This window comes from Microtus oregoni, unplaced genomic scaffold (assembly GCF_018167655.1).
Source record: "Microtus oregoni isolate MIOR12 unplaced genomic scaffold, Mior012 000048F_ref0000485, whole genome shotgun sequence".
Taxonomy (NCBI): domain Eukaryota; kingdom Metazoa; phylum Chordata; class Mammalia; order Rodentia; family Cricetidae; genus Microtus; species Microtus oregoni.
In genome coordinates this window covers 12,783,088-12,801,539 of record NW_024543222.1, presented here as the reverse complement: position 1 = coordinate 12,801,539, position 18,452 = coordinate 12,783,088, and the positions used below count along the sequence as shown (strand labels likewise).

Genomic DNA, 18,452 nt, shown 5'->3' with positions numbered 1-18,452 from the left:
GACCTGACCCAAGACTATGTCTTGTGCACTACAGATCAGAAACAATACGCAGAAAGTTACCATTTAAAATATGGGATTGTTAAACTACTACAGAAACACAGAAGAGACCGCTTCTGGGGACTGGAGAGATGTCAGTGGTTAAGAGAACTTGTTCTTGTCGAGGACCCCAGTTTAATTTCTAGAATCTACACGGCAGCTCATAACTGCCTATAACTCCATCTCCAGACACCAGCCATGAGCATAGTGCACAGGTATATACTCAATGAAAACACTCATACATGTAAAATGAAGTAAGTAAATCTAAAAACAGACTGGTTCTGGTCAGTAACATGAGGATCACTGAGATAATTTAATAAATATATGTTCTCTTTTAAATATCATCAAACCACACATTCAAGCCACATGTCCTTAACCAAAGTCATCTCTATAGGCCCTCTTTTTGGATTTTCACTGAATTTTCTATCTCCACTCCCCACCCCACACATGCCAGGGCACAAAAAGCAAAAGCTCTACCATCAAACGGCAGGGCTAGGTCACAGTCTTCACCTCAATATCATAGCTGTTTCTGCTTACAGCAATTTGTGATTGATTCAAGGTCTGACACTGCCTTTGCATTTTCCATGTACAAAAACCGTTGTTCTCTCGACTGTAACGGTCTGAATGCTATCTTTTATACCTGTTAGAGGTCTGCCTTACTCACTTTGTAAGTGAAGCTGAAAAGGAGACAGAATGAACAGCATCTCTGTTTATAACCCACCATGGATTAGAAAGCTAATGTGGGCCGGGCGGTGGTGGCGCACGCCTTTAATCCCAGCACTCGGGAGGCAGAGGCAGGCGGATCTCTGTGAGTTCGAGACCAGCCTGGTCTACAAGAGCTAGTTCCAGGACAGGCTCCAAAACCACAGAGAAACCCTGTCTCGAAAAACCAAAAAAAAAAAAAAAAAAAAAAAAAAAGAAAGCTAATGTGCACTTAAGCACTAATGCAAATTGGTAGAGAGGGCCAAACAGAGAGGAGTGTTACAATTTCCTAGATGTGTTGTCCACATACTAAAACAGTAATGCTACATGTATGAATACCTGGCTGCACCATCACAGGGGTTCGAATAATTGCCTTGCCTAGTGTTGATTGTTGGAGGGGTGTTCTAATCACCGTCATACCAGGACGGATCTGAGGCCCCGTGAGTACCTGTGGACAAACAGAGACAATGCATTAAAATTGCGAGAGCAGGTGTGATGGAGCACACCTTTAACCACAGCACCCTAGGCAGAGGCAGAGGGATCTCTGGTCTACAGAGTGAATGAGTTACACAGGGCTACACAGAGAAACTGTCTCAAAAAACAAAATCAAAACAAAAAGAGAGATAAAACTGCTTCAAAATGACTAAAACACATTGGACTTAGAATTCAAGTTCCTTAAACATTCTACAGAGATGGTAGAGAATAGCACTTTTATATATATTTATACACACACACACACACACATCCACGTATATATACACACATATACACACACACACACACACACACACACACACACACACACACACGGTTCTGCTACGTAGCCCTGGCTGCCCTGAAACTCACTATGTAGACCTTTGCCTCCCCACTATTACATTTGAAATTGTAGTCAGTGTTGGTATAAAGGTGGAATTTTGAAGATAGAAACTTTAATTCAAATGTAGTATGAATTTGTTGCCATTGATGACAAAAATTGCTGGGAGACTAAGAGGCGGAAGAAAGGCTCAGCTTTGTCACTACTGCTCAAGAAACCTGGAGAATATAATAAATCAACAAAAATCCAATATCCTTTCACAGTTTAAAACATGACATTAATGACCATATAACTTCAGTTTTATAACTAAAGCCAGAACATTCTGACTTTAAGTTTTTTTTTCCATACTAGAGCCAAAGAAATGCTGTACCTCATATGTGTACCTAATAGCTGAGATACGGTATATGTCAATATACAGTTTATGTCAATCCACTCTTTTTTTGTTTGTTTTGTTTTTCGAGACAAGGTTTCTCTGTAGCTTTGAAGCCTGTCCTGGAACTAGCTCTGTAGACCAGGCTGGTCTCGAACTCAAAGAAATCTGCCTGCCTCTGCCTCCCAAGTGCTGGGATTAAAGGCATGCGCCACCACTGCCCGGCTCTCTTTCTTTCTTTCTTTCTTTCTTTCTTTCTTTCTAAGATTCATTTATTTTATGTGCATTGGTGTTTTGCTCACATGTTTATTTGTGTGAGGTTGTTGGATCCCTTAGAACTGGAGTTACAGTTGTGAGCTGGCATTTGGGTGCTAGGAATCAAACCAGGGTCCTCTGGAAGAGCAGTCAGTGCTTTTAACTACTGAGCCCCCAATCTGTTCTTTTTTGACCAGAAAGAATATAGGTGAATTAAAGCAAAGGTGAGAGAACTCTTGCAAAAGGGAGGGGCTTCAAGAGAGGGTTAGGAAGTAAAGCCTGTTCCACTGCTATTCATCAAGTCATACACAATTCTCTCTAGAAAATCTTGGCAAATAATTATTATCTTTGAACAATACCAGTCAGTATGCAACTAACCAAATGCCAAAGTTAATACATCACATAACATTTTTGTTTATGACCAATATAAAAAAACTGCCAAGCGGTAGTGGCACACCTTTAAATCCAACATCCAGGAGACAGAGGCAGGTAGGTCTCTGAGTTTGAAGTCAGTCTGGTCTACAGAAGAAGTTCCAGGACAGCCAAGGCTACAGAGAGAAACCCTGTCTTGAGGGAGAAAACAAAACAAAAAAACCACAAATATGTATTTTTCCAAACTGGTACTTCATCACAGATTAAATCATAGTAAAGAAAGACAAATTGTACTGATGCTGAAAGAGACCACAGGAATGTTACCCTGATGTGTTCAACACTCTTCCACAGAGAAACCCTTGAGGAACACTTACCTGGGATGTGGTAGTGGTTCCTGCAGAGGCTGAGGTATTAGGCCTAATTGTTACTGTGGCAGTCCTGGGCTGGAATGAAGTAAAGGTCTGCTGACTAGGACCCGTTGTCGATGGAATGATACCCAGGACTTTCTGCTGTACCTGGACCACGCCTTAAAGAGAAATGAAGAAGACATGAGGCGCTACCCTTCGAGGAAAGGTATGAGGTTCTGCTTGGCATCTGAGGAAACTACGTGTGGTGGGTTGCAGAGTGGGCTACACAGAATGTGAGACCTGACGACTGAAACCAGTGAGGAGGAGATGGAGTGATGGCGACAGCATGATCTGGCGAAGGTGAACTCAAACTCTGTGAGGTTCCCTTACCTCCTTGTGTTGCTGGCACATTTACAGCGACAATCTTGCTGTTTGCAGGAAGTGGCAGTTTGGTAATTACTTTTCCTGCCATAGTGACGGGATTGCCTGTAATTTGGAACGTCTGACCTGTGCTGGCAATGGTTGTAGCAGAGGTGGCAGCTGTGCTGGTGGCTAATGGGGTATAAGACATTTAATAAGCTTTAGATTTTAAAGAACCAGCAGTGCAGTGACTTCTAGGAAGGGCACCGATGCATGAAATGCGGCTCATCTGTATTTAATAAAATCACTCCTCTCTGCTCCAAGTGCACTATGTGGACAGTGAAGGCGAGGACCGCAGAGAGGAACTCCACAAAGAGCAACTACGACAACAGCTGCACAGCCTGCCTGCGCAAGCAGTGGAGCAATGCTCTCAAGAAATGAAGGTTAGAGATACCCTCCTCTCCCCCACGATGACAGCGATGCTTCATTCATCCCAGCCCTACCTGAATTGGACTGGCCTTGCTTCACCCATGTGGCAAAGGTTTGGTGGAAGTTCTTGTTTTGCTGGAATGTTACTGTGGCAGGAGACCCAACTTTGGTGGCTAGCACCATCTTTGTTCCAGGGGTAACTGAGCCACTTAAGGGAGCCACCATCACCTTCTGAGCTGGAGAGACGGTGCTGCTTGTGCTGTTTGTTGGGGATGTGGTAGACGCAGCAATGACTGCAGGCTTCTGCTGCTCCAAACGTTTCTGAGTCAAGGAGAGGAAATGTGAACTCAGTTTTATACGACAAACCCCATTTTGCAGGATTTCTTGATCTTAAACTATCAAAAAGAAAGCATGCCTGTCTAATTTAGCTTTCAGAGTGAGAAGAAATGTGGGAAAAATCTTACTGGAGACATTAACACCATATCAGAGTCAGAGCAGAAGAAAGGGGGTGGGCCTGTTTCATGGCAGAAGCATAACTTAACCAATCCAAAAGAGCAGTAATTTTTACCCTTACTATTCAGGTCAGCAAACTGTGATCAAGATAAATGGGAATTATAAATAGTTTTGAGACTTTGTTATTGTTTATTCATAGACAGTCCATTCTGTAGCCCAAATTGGCCTGCAAAGAACTATATAGCTCACTGTGATCTTGAACTTGAAGCAATCCTCCTGCTTCAACTTCCTATGTACTGGGACTAATTCATGTACCAAATAATTAAAAGGAACTTTAAATGCTAGAGAAGGGAAGAATCTCATCATCAGACACCAGAGTTCCTGGGGATAGAGCTCAGTTGTTAGAGTGCTTGTCTAGCATGCATGAGGCTCTGGGTTCATTATTCAGTACTGCTAAAAATGAAAATAAAATAAAAAAACACAGTACTGTGTGTGGGAAGCATATTTGTAATTCCAACTCTCGGGAGAATTTTCAAATTCAAGACCAGCCTAGGTTACAGAGCAGGGTCCACTCTAAAAAATCAGGCTGGGTGTGGTGATGCATGCATTTAATCCCAACGCTCTGAGGCAGAGAGAGGCCATTCTCTGTGAGTTCAATGTCAGCTGCCTCTATACACAAAGTTCCAGGTCAGCCAGGAGTACACAGAGAGACCCTGTCTCAAACAAAACAAAAAATCCAAGCAAAATAGGTGGAAAGGACAACTTGTATGTTTTTAATGAAAGACTGGTGGAATTTATCCATAGTTAACCAATGGTGGGGTCTAATGAGCAATAGCAGAGTCTTCCAAGAGGGAAATGTTAGGTAGGACTGATTGGATGCGGGCACCTCATTTAGCAATACTTCTCACCAAATCATAAAGCGGGCACTGCAACACTCAACATGAGGGAACTGAGGCTCAGACCGGCTGGGCAACTGGCCCTAGGACGCACAAATGGGCTGTGATTAAGCCCATTAAGATCCATGCAATGGTAAGGCTTGTCTTGAATTTGAGGATGCTCGACATACAGAGCAACACTGTCTCAAAACCACAAACAAGAAGTGGACATTGTGGTTCATGCCTGTAATTGCAGTGCATGGGAGACAGAGGCAGGAGGACTACTGTGAGTTTGAGGCCATCTTGAGTCACACATTGAGATCTGGGAAAGCCTGAGTCTCATACAGTGAGAGTTTCAAAGTCTATTGAGCCCAAATCCCAGGCTTCACCTCTGCTCTATGATCATACCCATTCTGTTTGAATTGTTTTTGCAGACAGATCATATGCTTGAAAAAAAGTTGAAGTGTTTTATACCAATGCCCATTTTTCAAAATAGAAGCACTTTAGTTTTGCATACTTAGAGATGTCATTTGATCAAATTAGTTAAAAGAAAAACAGAGCAAAGAAACAGGCACATAATTAAGAGTATTTCCTTGGGAGAAAATGTATTAAAAACCTAAAGTGCTACTCTAAAACAAACGAAGAAGTACCACTTAAGGTTGTATGGCAGAGATGACAAAAGATACCTATAAAGGCAACAGCAGCTTGGCAGCAGTGGTGATAGACACCTTTAATACTAGTACTAGGGAGGCAGAGGCAGGTGGATCCCTGAGTTCGAGGTCAGCCTAGTTTATAGAGCAAGTTCCAGGACTACAAAGAGAAACCCTGTCTCGAAAAAACCAAAACAAAACAAAGAGCAGAACTAGCCAGTTGCTATAGTAACAGAGATGCTTGTGATTTTCTTTAAATTTCCACGGCAGAACTGAGCACATGACCCAAAAATACTATTTTCTCAAATTTTAAGTTTAGAGAAAGAGACAGCAATTTGAAAGAAACAAAATATTGAAATATGTGCTTTATAAAATATGAAAAAAGAATGGCTTGAAACCTAAAAAGTAAGTTTTTAAGATATGTGCAACTGGGGCTGGAGAGATGGCTGCTGTTACAGGATCAAGGCTCATTCCCAACACCTGCATAATGGCTCACAGTCATCTATTAACTCCAGCTCCAGGGGACCCGATGCTGAATATCACAGACTCCACACATGCATGTGGTGCACAGACATACATGCAGGCAAAACACTCACACACATAAAGCTAATATAAATGTGTAGCTATGTTGGCATAACTTTGAGTAAACACACTGTTTCACCTCTGTCCTCTAGGTGCCCTTCCCTTGATTCTCAGGTAAGAATCCTGATCACTCTGTGGGATGCCAGAAAACAAGACTGCGCGTACAGATTACCATAAACTCGGGGCCTTAGTAAAGTTGACGTCTTCACAGGCTGCACTGGAGTTCAGCAGAAAAAAAAAAAATCTTTTTATAAACTACTTAAAGAATTGTAAAAATAACCAGAAGGAGAATTTAACACACTGCAGCCAGGTACACGATTTGCCTGAGTTTGGCTGAAAAGGTCAATCTGCTGTACTTCGGGGCCCTGCTGGCCGGGGAGGCCCCTTTGGGCAGTGATCCCTGTCTGCTGTCCACTGACCTTAGCCTGCTGCTCCACCGCTTGGGCCTTTTCTTTCTCCACTCTGTAGGGGGGAAAAGGAGCAACTCATCAGAAACCGTTTAATAAATGAAATCTGGTTGACTTTGGCATCATACAAAAGCATGGACTATTTCTGTTTTAAATGAACATTTAAGATATTTTAAAAAGAATAATACTAACACACTAAAATTTAGAAATAAGACTTAAATAAACTACTTAGAGATAGTACACAACATCAAAAGGTAGATAAAAGCTAATCTGAATGGACTACAGTGACAGCTGACCTGAAAATTCTCTAGCTCTGAAGTGACAGAAGCACCAGTATGACCAGGCGTTAGCCGATTACCTCTCAGCAAAAGCCCTGATCTCCCAGAGTTCCAACTCCTCTTCTGCCACCCAGGTTTCAATGATAACAGGACCCGTCTGCTTGGGCATTTCAGGTCTCTTTGGCCGCAGTGCACTTGACCGAAGGCCTTTCCGCTGAGGTGTGGGTGTTTCTTGGAGAAAGAAACCAGAATGTTTTCAGCAAGACTGTTTGAATGGAGTTCTGACATCTCATCTCAAGGAGCACGGCAGTGGCAAACTACATTTTGTAGTTTGAGACAGGGTCTGCTACCTAGCCCAGGATGCCACCACCAGCCAAACTTTTCCTGCAAACCCCTGAGACCAACGGTCTACATTGCAATTCTGGACCAAAGTGCCTGTGGCAGGAGAGATGGCTTAGTGGTTAAAACCACTGCTTGCTATTCCAAAGGACCTGAGTTCAGTCCTCAATATCTACATGGCAGCTCACAATTGTGCTTAACCTCAGTCTAAGGGGATCCAATGCTCTTTTCACATCTCCAAGACACGAGGCACACACATGGTATACAGGCACACCTGCAGGCAAGACACCCACATACATAAATAATTCAAACAAACAAACAATATCTGGAGGCTGAAGAGATGGCTCAGGGGTTAGGAGCACTGGCTGCTCTCACACAGAGGACCCAGGCTGAATCCTAGGACCCACACGGCAACAGTTCACAACCAGCTGTAACTCCAGTTCCAGGGGATCCGAAACCTTCATCTAGACTCTACACATGCAGGCAAACACCAATGCACAACATGTTGAAAAAGAATCAGTGGAAAAACAAACAATGTCAAAGTTACATGCTGCTGTGTTCCAATTATTTGTAAAGCAGGCAGTCATCAAGGCTCATGGGAAATGGCTTGCCAACCCTGATAAAGGGCTTGTGGGCCTTTATACCCCTTTCCTCTGCCTAGGACTCTATTCCTCATCCCTTCTCCAGATGTGCCTAAGAGCAATTCATTGTTGAGACTCCAAAACCAATACAATCTCTTTCAAGGATTTAGCATTTCTAGGAGGAAAGCTAAGAGCTGTGACGTTGGGGAAGGGGCGAGAAGGACAACTTCTTGACAATACCCACTCTAGGGCTCACTTGAGACTGCTGCTCCTTGGCCTGGTGAGACTCTGAAACAAGGGGTCAGCTTGTTAAAATTTGTCAATGAAAAAGAGCAAGGGGCGTCCTGGAGAAGAGTATGGCACCCCACAGGTACACAGCAGCTGAGTGTATCTTTGATTGGCTCACCAGGAAGCAAGGCCAATAACCACAAAGGAAGGGACTTCCCTGCTGTGCTGTGCGTGTTTGTTCCCTCTTCTTCCATGTAAGCTGCTGCATGGCACAGAACTCACTATGGAACATAAGCCAAACTATCTTTCTGCCTCAGACCCCTGAGTGTTGAGTCTGTGCCACTGCACACAGACTGTGGGTCACCTTTGCTGGTTTGAAAGACTAAACCAAAGCTGGAGTCCTTCACAGCTGAGCTGCAATACTCCCCCACCCCCACCCCCGCACTGAGGAGATAGGTTACATTTGCCCAATATAAAAAGGGAGCCAAAAGGATGAAGAACATATAAAAATCTCTCAGTAAGATTTAAAACACTGTACAATAAAGAGGAAGGGGCCTTGTCCAGGGCCCAGAGCAACAGTTAGATACCAGGGAGCAGAGGGCAGTAGAACCTGGACTACAGGGAGCAATGTGAGACAGTGGTGGTGACCATACTGGAGGAGCTGCAGTCAGCAATGGAGCTTCCGCATTCAGCAGTGGGGCTTAGGGAGTCCATCTCACCTGTAACACCCCAGAGGGGCAAAGACCCAGGGGAACTGTCTCCTTACTTCCACTGTGCCTTCACCTGCTTGCTGCTATGTGTTCCTACTGTACTTGGCAAGGTGTGATTACTAAGTGAAAGAATCCCACTGTATCTAGTATAGAGTGGGAAAATCCCCCTCCTCACTGGGGAATTTACTTGCAGATCATAATGAAGATGATTTTTACAGAGCAATGCTACTTAGAGATGTGAGTGAGATTTGCCAAGGATGGAAAATGACAAGGAAAACAGCTATGTCCCAACACCCAAGGTTAGGTCCGAGTTCCTTGATCAGAATTAATCACAGGTTTTGGTGTGCACCTTGAAAAAACAAAGTTGTGGAAGGAAATTAAATGACCCTATTGTATGCACAGAAAAAAGAAAAACAGATGGCTAGCTATATAGATAGCCCGCTTGGTTGAGGCTTCGTAGAGCGGAGAGGACAGGAATCTGCTACACTGAAGCTGCCAACAGCTCCTACCAGTGCAGAAACTGCCCGAAATCTTCTCGGCTCGCTTAACACCTTGCTAATCAAGTTTTGCCCCCTTAGATAAATCTGCTGTGTGTTTAGTAGTCGCCAACTCCACACCTTCTCTCCAGTTTCTCTGGACTCTGGCTCAGGAGATGCTGGAATAAACAGATGTCTGCCAGGAGTAGATCTGTGCTCTGCCTACCGATTGTGTGCCTGGATAGCAGTGGTTGGTCACTGTGATAGTATCCTACTCTTCCCCAGGACAGAAATGACCTTATCAGTATTCTTTCAAGTGGGGGTTATCCCCTATCATTATTCACTAAAATGAACTGTGAGTTAGTATCAGTAAAGGTATACATGGTATACATTTAGGGAGAATAATTTTCAAAAAGTGTTTGTGAAAAAGACATTTTCTCTTCCCATACTTAATATTTTCTTATTTATGCATATGTGCATGTCTCTTATGATTATCTTGAGTAGTTTGTATTAGTTTTTTTTTGTTTTGTTCGTTTTACTATTTCAGTTTTCGAGACAGGGTTTCTCTGTTTAACATTCCTGGCTGGGGACTGGAGAGATGGCTCAGTTGTTAAGAGCACTGGCTGCTCTTCCAGAGGACCTGGGTTCAATCCCCAGCACCCACATGGCAGCTCACAAGTGTCTGTTAACTCCAGTTCCAGGGGATCCGATACCCTCACATAGACATACATGCAGGCAAAACACCAATGTACATAAAATAAGAATAAATAAATTAAAAACAGCCCTGGCTGTCCTGGAACCTGCTTGGTAGACCAGGTTAGCCTCAAAATGCTAGAGATCTGCCTGCCTCTGCCTCCCGAGTGCTGGTGCATTAGTTTTAACACTAAGGATATTTAAAAAAAAAAAAAAAGATTTAGTTTTACTTATATGCATGTGTGTGAGCCTGCATGAATTTATTTGCAGAAGTTCATGGAATTCAGATGAGGGCCTTGAAGCCCCCTAAACTGAAGTTGTGAGCCAACATGTAGGGGCTGGGAACTGAACCTGCAGCCCTGGCAAGAGAGGTAAGCACTCTTTACTGAGCCATCTCTCCAGCCTGCAGTCTGTTTGTTTTTTGAAATGGGATCCCACTCTGATGGCCTGGGACTCACAACGATCTCCTGTCTTGGCAGGTAGTCTTATTTATTTATTAATTTAGATTTTTTTCGGGACAGGGTTTCATCTGTAGCTTTGGAGTCTGTCCTGGAACTCGCTCTTGTAGACCAGGCTGGCCTCAAGCTCACAGAGATCTGCCTTTGGTGCAGGTAGTCTTATGTCTCTTAACACAGGCGTAGTTTGTGGTGTAAGGTAAGCAATTAAAGAGACAATTACTAGCAAATCTCAATTAACAGAACACACAGCCAACAGGCCAGTGATGATCTATTTCTTACCTTTTGGTGCTTCTGGAACTCCAATCGGGCAAATGATCTTCCTGATACAATACTCAGAACGAATGCCATAAGGACCCACATCACGCCTCTTAATTATCTCTGTGGTTGTGATTTCCGTTTCAGATGTTTCTATGGGAACATGATTTACACACTGTTAACAATCATCTGAAATATGAAGAAACTGAGAACATGTAGCACTCGGTACTTCTTTAAAGCTGTGGATCTGACATGTCCTTTCAGAACACCTGGGTCATGAATAGCACAGCAACACTGCATGACAATAGTGAGCTTCTTCCCAAAGAGGCTGTGGCGCTGCTGGTTGTTTCTGCAGCAGGTTTTGTGCTGCTCAGGCAGATCATCCCTTTCCTTCTGATACACTGCAAGGGTTCCCTCTATAGCCCAAGTTGGTATAAAACTTGATACATAAGCCCAGGCTGGCATCAAACATGTGGCAATCCTTCCACCTCAGCATGAGTGACAGGAAGGAAAAAAAATGACATAAGGTCCAAGTTAACTCCCAGAGGCAGCACCCAGTCAGAGCTGTGTTAGAAGATCCAGGAATCTCAAGTCAACTGACTCATGCTCTGGAAGAATAACTATCATTTGAACATTTACACGGGTCTATGTGTGCTGACTCACCTAGAATGTGAACCTTGCTCCTTAACCTTGACTTTATGGCACTCAGAAAACTTGAGCAAGGTTAAATTCTACAAAATAAAACAAGCATTTAATAAATTTAGTAAATGGCACATGATTTGATTTGATTTTTGTGCACTGCTAGGGGTCGAGCTCAGAGCCTTGTACATGCTAGGTGAGTGTTATAGCCACAGAGCCATTTTTAGTTTCTTGGTTTGTTTTGTTTGAGACAGTTGCTCTAGCTGGCCTTGAGCTAAGTAATCCAAGCAAGTCATTAATTAGGCCCTCTTGCCTCAGCCTCCTAAGTAGCTGACATTAGGAGCCTGTGCTGCCAAGTCTGGCTACCTCTTCTGCTACACGGCCCCATGTAGTCAGAGGTGAAGATTACCTAGAACTTTTGATCCTCTCTCTTTTAGCTCCTCAGTGGTAAGGCTACAAGCATACCACCACAGCCAGGTTATGCAGTGCTAGGGACCTAACATGGGTCCACACGTTAGTGCACAAGATATGTACTCTAGCAGCTAAACTATATCCTTAGCCTGTATCTTTTAAACTTAAAGTCCAACTCCCTTACCTGTCCGTGTAGTCCCTCCTCCTGGAGGAGCTTTGGCTGCCATGTCATCCCATCTCAAACTGGCCCATAGTAACCGTAACATCAGGCTCACTCCCGCTAGGGATTTTACCGTCTGAAGTCTATACCTGAAAGAACAACCCAGATCAACTACATATAAACATACAAACACACACTCACACACTCTCTTCCTCTCAAGGAAACTGAAGGACATGTTTGTGGTGCTCACTGTAACCTCAGTGTCTACAACATGGCTCTGGAAGACTGTGGCATTACATGTTCTTTAAAGGAATAGCTTGGAGTTCCTAGGATAACATTTAAATCATCTAGATTCATTTCTAATGCCATATAAATAGGTAAGGTTTTATCTTAAGATCAGTAAGACAATAATTTAAAGATTTTTATATGAATCAACTAAAATATATGTATGAAAAACTATAATCAATAACCATGTTACTAAATATGATAGAGGAATTTTGAAGATAAAACCAAGATAAAATAGTTTTTGCTGAAACAAAAAAAATCTGAAAATGCTTATATTTTATCAAAGAGTAAAACAAAACTAAAACACTATTAGTGCAAGAAGACCTTTTTGAACTGAAGAGAATTTTGTAGTCCACGATGGCTCTTGAAAATGAGCATTACACACACTATAAATACTAACAATGCGGTGAGTTTGGATTCCTATGAAGAAAGCCATTTCCAGAAACACACAGTCCTGCATCAGCTACTCTGACGAAGAGAAGGAATCCAGGCTCATGTTTTTCCACGAGCATGAGTATAAATTTACTAAATATGCCTTTCTTTTTAAAAATAACACTAAAGACACATGTGAAAACGAATTTACTCAATTTCAATGAAGATTTTAATCCTAAAATGAAATTAACTGTAATTCACATAAAAGCAGTCAGTGACTGTCAATTCCCTATTACAACTGGCATAATTAGATTCCCCTTTGGACATTTCCACACTACACGAAGTGAATATCTGGCTGAATGCAGTACAGAGGAAATCTATACAGTGGAAATTATTTCCTTCATGAACAGGCAAATGGTTTATCTTAAGAGGACAATTTTGCACTGGAAAAGCAATGCTTTTTCTGTTACTATCGTGGGAGAAATGAACAACGTCAGAAGGTAAAGCTCTAGGCAATTGTTACTGCACCTCTGCCAATTTCTGTCTCCACCTGTGACATATTCTCTTCAGGTTAACATCCCAGGAATCCTCGACCCAGAAAAGAGCCTTTAAGATGCTGACTAGTGCAGAGATATTCTGGGAGGAACAAGGTGCCTGTCACTTCAGGTACGTCCCATGGAAAGTCTTGTGCCAGTTTGGTATGTCAGGAAAACAAGCATTTCTTATTCTCTTTCTCCTTTGCTTGTTCTCTAGGGTCAAATAATAACTTCAAATCCTCACTCTGCCTGTCTTGCCTCAAGCACCTCCACTGTTCTGATGACAGAACCCAAGGTCTTGTACTCTACCAAAGCCCCATGGATTATCAGCTTGCTGTCTCACTCACTCATGCATTCAAACAATGGAGTGCTGCCAAAGGGCCAGGACTGAACAAAGCTGAGTTACAGAGAAGTCTATTAGAATCTACCTGGAAGAGCTGTAAGAGAAGCAAGTCCTTAGGTCACGGGGGCACACACGAGAAGGAACAAAGTGTAAAAAGCACACACTTCTCGGACACTACATCCTGCGCAGTTATGGCTAGAGGGGTGGGTGCAAATGGCGATGGAGCTTGCATGGAGAAGAAAGCAGAAGTCAGAATGAGCTGTGCCAGAGAGAAGGCTTAAAGGAAAGCACTTAAACTAGACACACAGGCTTCCCCTCCCTTCCCTGCAGGAGAGAGCAGTCCACCAATCACTCAGAATAGCCCAGGTAGAGAGCAGGACCCCTCTAAGAGCATTATGGGGAACAACTGCCAGTTTGAAATGACAGTGACACAGAGTCTTGCCAGGGAAAACAGGTAAAAGGAAATGTATGTACAGAGGTCAAAAAGGTTTTACTGCACCCATGAGACAAGTGTCAATTTTCCTAAAGTGCTCGGCTTTAACATTACATTTAAAAATATGTATCACACATACAGCTGGGCCTACATGTAGTCTTAACTACCTATGAAGCTGAGGTGGGAGGACAGGAGTTTGAGACCGGCCTGGGCTGCATAGCTAGACCCATAAGAACCACCCCCAACAAACAAATGTGAATAAACAAATAAATAGAGTGAGAATCCCATCAGCTCTTGGAATTCTTCTACTAAGCAGTAAACACACGAGACTCAAAGGTTAGTATAAAAATGCACTTTACATAGTTTTTGTAGTATTTTTAAAAAAGTTTTCTCAATCAAAATAACACATATTTTTACCCATGCTTCCATTAGTCAGAAGTGATAGTTATTAATTTCAACTTCAACAGATTAAGTATGTACAGTAAGGTATTTCTTTCCATTAAAAAATGAGAGTGACCAACAGATATGATACATGCCAGCACATAACAAAATCCTCTAAGTCAAGGCCCCTGCACTGCAGGCACCCACCCAAGGGTTAGGATTGGGGCCTGGTTCTTTCCAGGCTCAGAGGACAGTGCTTCCCAGCAAAACTATGTTGTACTTCAGAACACTGGAGCAGAAAGAACAGCTCCCACCTGCGGGGCATCTGAGTCCAACTACTGGTGTGTAGTAACTTTTCCAGTGGGAAAGAAGTTACCTGCAGGACAGTCAAGGGTGCACTTTGGGACCGCTCTCAATGAAGAAAGCAGAAAAGTACAGAGCAATCCTACAACTCCATGAACTGCAATGAAGAGTTCCTTGATTCCCTGCAGGATTCTGCAAATCCTTCATTGCAGGCCCTGCAGAGAAAGTGCACTTTTCAGCTGTCTCTAGCGCATGTGCCATGGAGTGATGACATCTTACTTCAAATCAACGATGAGGCATAAAAACGTGCTCGTACAAACAAGGAGTGGTCACCAGAGTCAATGAATTCCTATAGGGAGAATTTGCATTTACACCGGTTTTGTGTTCTTTTCTGACACTAGCTAGCTGATTCCAATATAAAGAAGAATGATGGTAACTGAATCTGGAAATACTTAAGACACGCTGAAATGAAGTCTTAAGAGAGATGATGCCCTGCTCAGTAACCAGCTGGAATGACCACTAACACTAACTGTAGCCTAGATCACGCTGCTTTCCAAGCTTGCCATTCTTAATGCTTATGTTCACCCCTCATCCTTCTCAAAAAGGGGGAAAAGACAGAGACAGAGACATGGAAAGGGACAGAGCCTGGACAAGCATGTGGAACACAAACAGCACATGAAGTGCTGGCTGGGGTCAGGAAAAGCAGGTACTGTGCTTAACCTGGCCTCTGTGGTCAAAGGCAAATTACTCATGTCCATAGGAGAACTTCTAAGCCCCCTTCCCAGTGAAAGATGAATATGGATTAACAACTGTCAATATTATAAACTGAGGCTTGTTCCCAATCACAAGGACCCAGAGCATTCTGAATAAGACTATTTCTGTATTTTAAGACATTTCCTAGGAAATTACAGCCTATCTTTTCTTACATAAATAACAGAGAATTCCAAAACATGGTTATCATGCAAATAAATTTCACTAGGAAGGTCTGATATGATGGGCTTTAAGAAATTACAGGCATGTTTTTATGAGACCCAGGAAATGAACATCCAGTTCTGGGGTTGCTGTGGTGCAGAGGAAACAACATGCAGTGACTTGAAAGTCAGACCATAAAAACAAGCTTGGTGAGTTCTCATCTCATGGAAGTAAAAATGGACATGCATACTAAAAGAATCCCTTACATTTTCGGTAAATCCGCAGCTGCTGGGTAAAGGTTAGTACCACCCGCTGGGCAGAGTTAGAAGCTTTCTGTATCTCATTTCCATCACTAACCCTGGCCATTACACATATGCTTCCCTCTCTTCTAGGAGCTCATTTTTACTTAAAAATGAGATTTTAAAAAACTTCTTTAGCCCCCCTCCCCCAAATAACATATAAAGTACATACCTCCACGTGATGCCAAAGGTTGGTCTAGGAGAAGGATATGGCCATATGTCCAAGGCAGGTTTTGCATTATAATTAAAGTAAGGGACTTCCCGGATCCCGCCTCTCCTGGCCAGCTTTTTCAAGTCATCATTAGGCAACACGAAAATGCTCTTTTTGCTGCTCTTGGTAACAAACTTCCTGTAGGACGGCAGGGCTGTTCCGGAGCGGGTCTTCTTGGGTCTGGAGAACTTCATCAGTCTCACCTTGTCTCTGGTGGAGTATTCTTTGCTCACTGTCATGGATGTTACCAGCGTGTTTCCTGCAGTGGTCTGGGAGTCCGTCACTGTCGTGGTGACCACGGTTCTGCTCTGCTCCTTTACAGAGAAGGTGTCAATATCACTGTCTGGGCAGGGTGTGGAGAGCTTTGTCACAGTGGTAGTGGTAGTTGTGACAGTGGATCTGGCACAATTTTCTGTGGAAGAAACCACAGTTTGCTTGTCCCCCTTTGCTACCTTGATGACAGTTTTCGATTCTGTGGCAACTGTGGATGTCATCGTGGTGACCTCTGTGATGACTGTTTTCCTTTTGGATTCTCCATTGACATTCCTGTCCTTGCTGGAAGGTAGACCATTTTCATCCATGAAGTCATTACTAAGGTTAGAAGCAACAGGAGATGGGGTAACCTTCTTAACCTCTGAACTCTCCGTTTCCATATCTTCCTCCTGATTACATGAGCTACTTTCTGGGCAAGGGGCTGGAGGTATGGTTACCTGGGTACTGTCTGACTCTTTGGTGGTCGGTAGGGTGTGTAGGCTGTCTTGGTGATTACCTTTGGCATCTGAAGGACTCAGTAAATGTGAGTTGGTTTCTGAACTGTTTTGTTCATTGAAATCTTCCATGCTGATGTCACCATTAACAAAGGGCTTCACAGCAAATTCTTTAACAGCCAGTGACTTGATATTTCCAGGGATCACTTTATTGACATTATTGACCTTTGGTTCAACAGTAACATTCACAGCTTTCCCTTCAGAGCTGTCCTTCGCACACTGCCCTTTCAGGAACCCCTTAACTTTACTATCTTTGCCATTTACCTGGAATTTATTTGCCTTGTGTCCTTTCTTTTCAGAATCTCGATTTTCATTATTCTTTTTGTCGGTGATATGTTTTAGGCTTACTTGGCCAACACATTTGTTAACTGATCTCTCGTCCAGCTTCTGGTGCTGCCCTATTTTTTTACCATTTGCTTCAGTTACCTTACCCTGTAGTTTATCTTCACAATTTTCAGCAGATTTAGGAACTAACTCATATTTTGACGGCTCCACACTCTCCATGCCTTGGTCTTTTGTTGTGAACTGCTCAGAGATACATTCATTGCTATTCTGAACAATCATGCCTTCTTCACTGCTATCCTGAATAGACATAGTATCAGAACTATTTTCCAAAGTGCTATTATATTCAGAGTCACAAAGTGGTTTCCCATCAAAGTCCACTCCTTTTGAGAAGGACCGGGCATCTCTGTCACCGGTACTTTTAGGTACTGATACAGGTAAAGTACTCTTGGAAGAAGGCACAATAATGCTATCTTCCTGTGGGAGTGACTTTTTGCTCTTAGAGATCAAGGTACCAACGTCATCTGCACTGGCTGGTTTAGAGTCATCAATGAAAAAGTCACTTCCTTTTGTTTTAGTCTGACTTAGTTCCAGTCCCTTACTGGTGGGCTCTGAGACCCTGGCATCAAGGTCACTTTCAACAGAGCTCTGTCTGTGACAGTTTGGCCCTGAACTCTGAACAGAGACACCATCTGACACTTGATCTTTCTGATAGAGTTGGTTTGTACTCAGACTAGTATCACTGAGGCCAAGAACTGTAGAATCACTTGGTGAGCACCCCTGCCCTGAGTCCCCAGGGCTAGCCTGGCTTGGACTGGGGCTCTGTTCCTGTCTAAGCAAGTCACTCTGACAGCCTTCGTTGGCCTTCGCAGTTACTGCGGATTCAGAGGGGCTTTGCAGAGCACTTATGGGGGGCTTGCCTACTCCCTTCACCCCACTCTCCAGCTTCAACTTTTCAAGGCGCTGCTTCTCTTCCAGTGTGAACTGTCGAATACGCCTTTCCAGGAGCCCATCCAGTTTTGAGGATTTTGTTTTCTTTTTGTAACTAGTCCTTAGATGGAACCCCTCACTGACATTGACCACATCCACTTGAGTAGTCTCCTGACAGTTTACATGGGACTCTGTTTTCACAATATCATCTATCTCCATTGGTTCTTCCTTGAAGGATTTGTCGTTATCAGACTCCAAAGCTTCTTTTACATCTGCGAATTAAAAGACATAGATAAAAACGTAATTTTCACTATGAAGTTATTTTCCTCATGAGAAATTCTCATTTTCAGAAGTATCTACTATTGTTATTTTCATATGTAGAGGTAGGTCATGGACATTGCTAAACTTTAAATGGGGCTAAAAAATACCTAACATTTCAAATACTGGATGATTCTGATTTTTGGTACCTAAGTTGATGGGATTTTATACTGGGAAAATGACTTCGCCTATGACAGGCT

The 18,452-nt window shown here is 43.0% G+C and overlaps 1 protein-coding gene across 11 annotated transcripts in view; it reads right to left on the bottom strand.

The window, feature by feature from the left end:
* Positions 1-18,452, bottom strand: part of Bptf (bromodomain PHD finger transcription factor) — a 109,495-nt gene that overhangs the window by 21,282 nt on the left and 69,761 nt on the right. For 7 of the 11 annotated variants that reach the window (XM_041635626.1, XM_041635624.1, XM_041635628.1 and 4 more), the window contains 9 exons: positions 15,917-18,206; positions 11,905-12,029; positions 10,695-10,823; positions 7,011-7,161; positions 6,665-6,707; positions 3,760-4,006; positions 3,287-3,448; positions 2,924-3,075; positions 1,078-1,186 (listed from right to left, as the gene is read on the bottom strand). In XM_041635626.1, coding sequence (XP_041491560.1) covers positions 1,078-1,186; positions 2,924-3,075; positions 3,287-3,448; positions 3,760-4,006; positions 6,665-6,707; positions 7,011-7,161; positions 10,695-10,823; positions 11,905-12,029; positions 15,917-18,206 — 3,408 coding nt within the window. The remainder of the gene's footprint in view (positions 1-1,077; positions 1,187-2,923; positions 3,076-3,286; positions 3,449-3,759; positions 4,007-6,664; positions 6,708-7,010; positions 7,162-10,694; positions 10,824-11,904; positions 12,030-15,916; positions 18,207-18,452) is intronic. The other 4 variants (XM_041635627.1, XM_041635631.1, XM_041635633.1 and 1 more) reach the window with 1 other exon arrangement.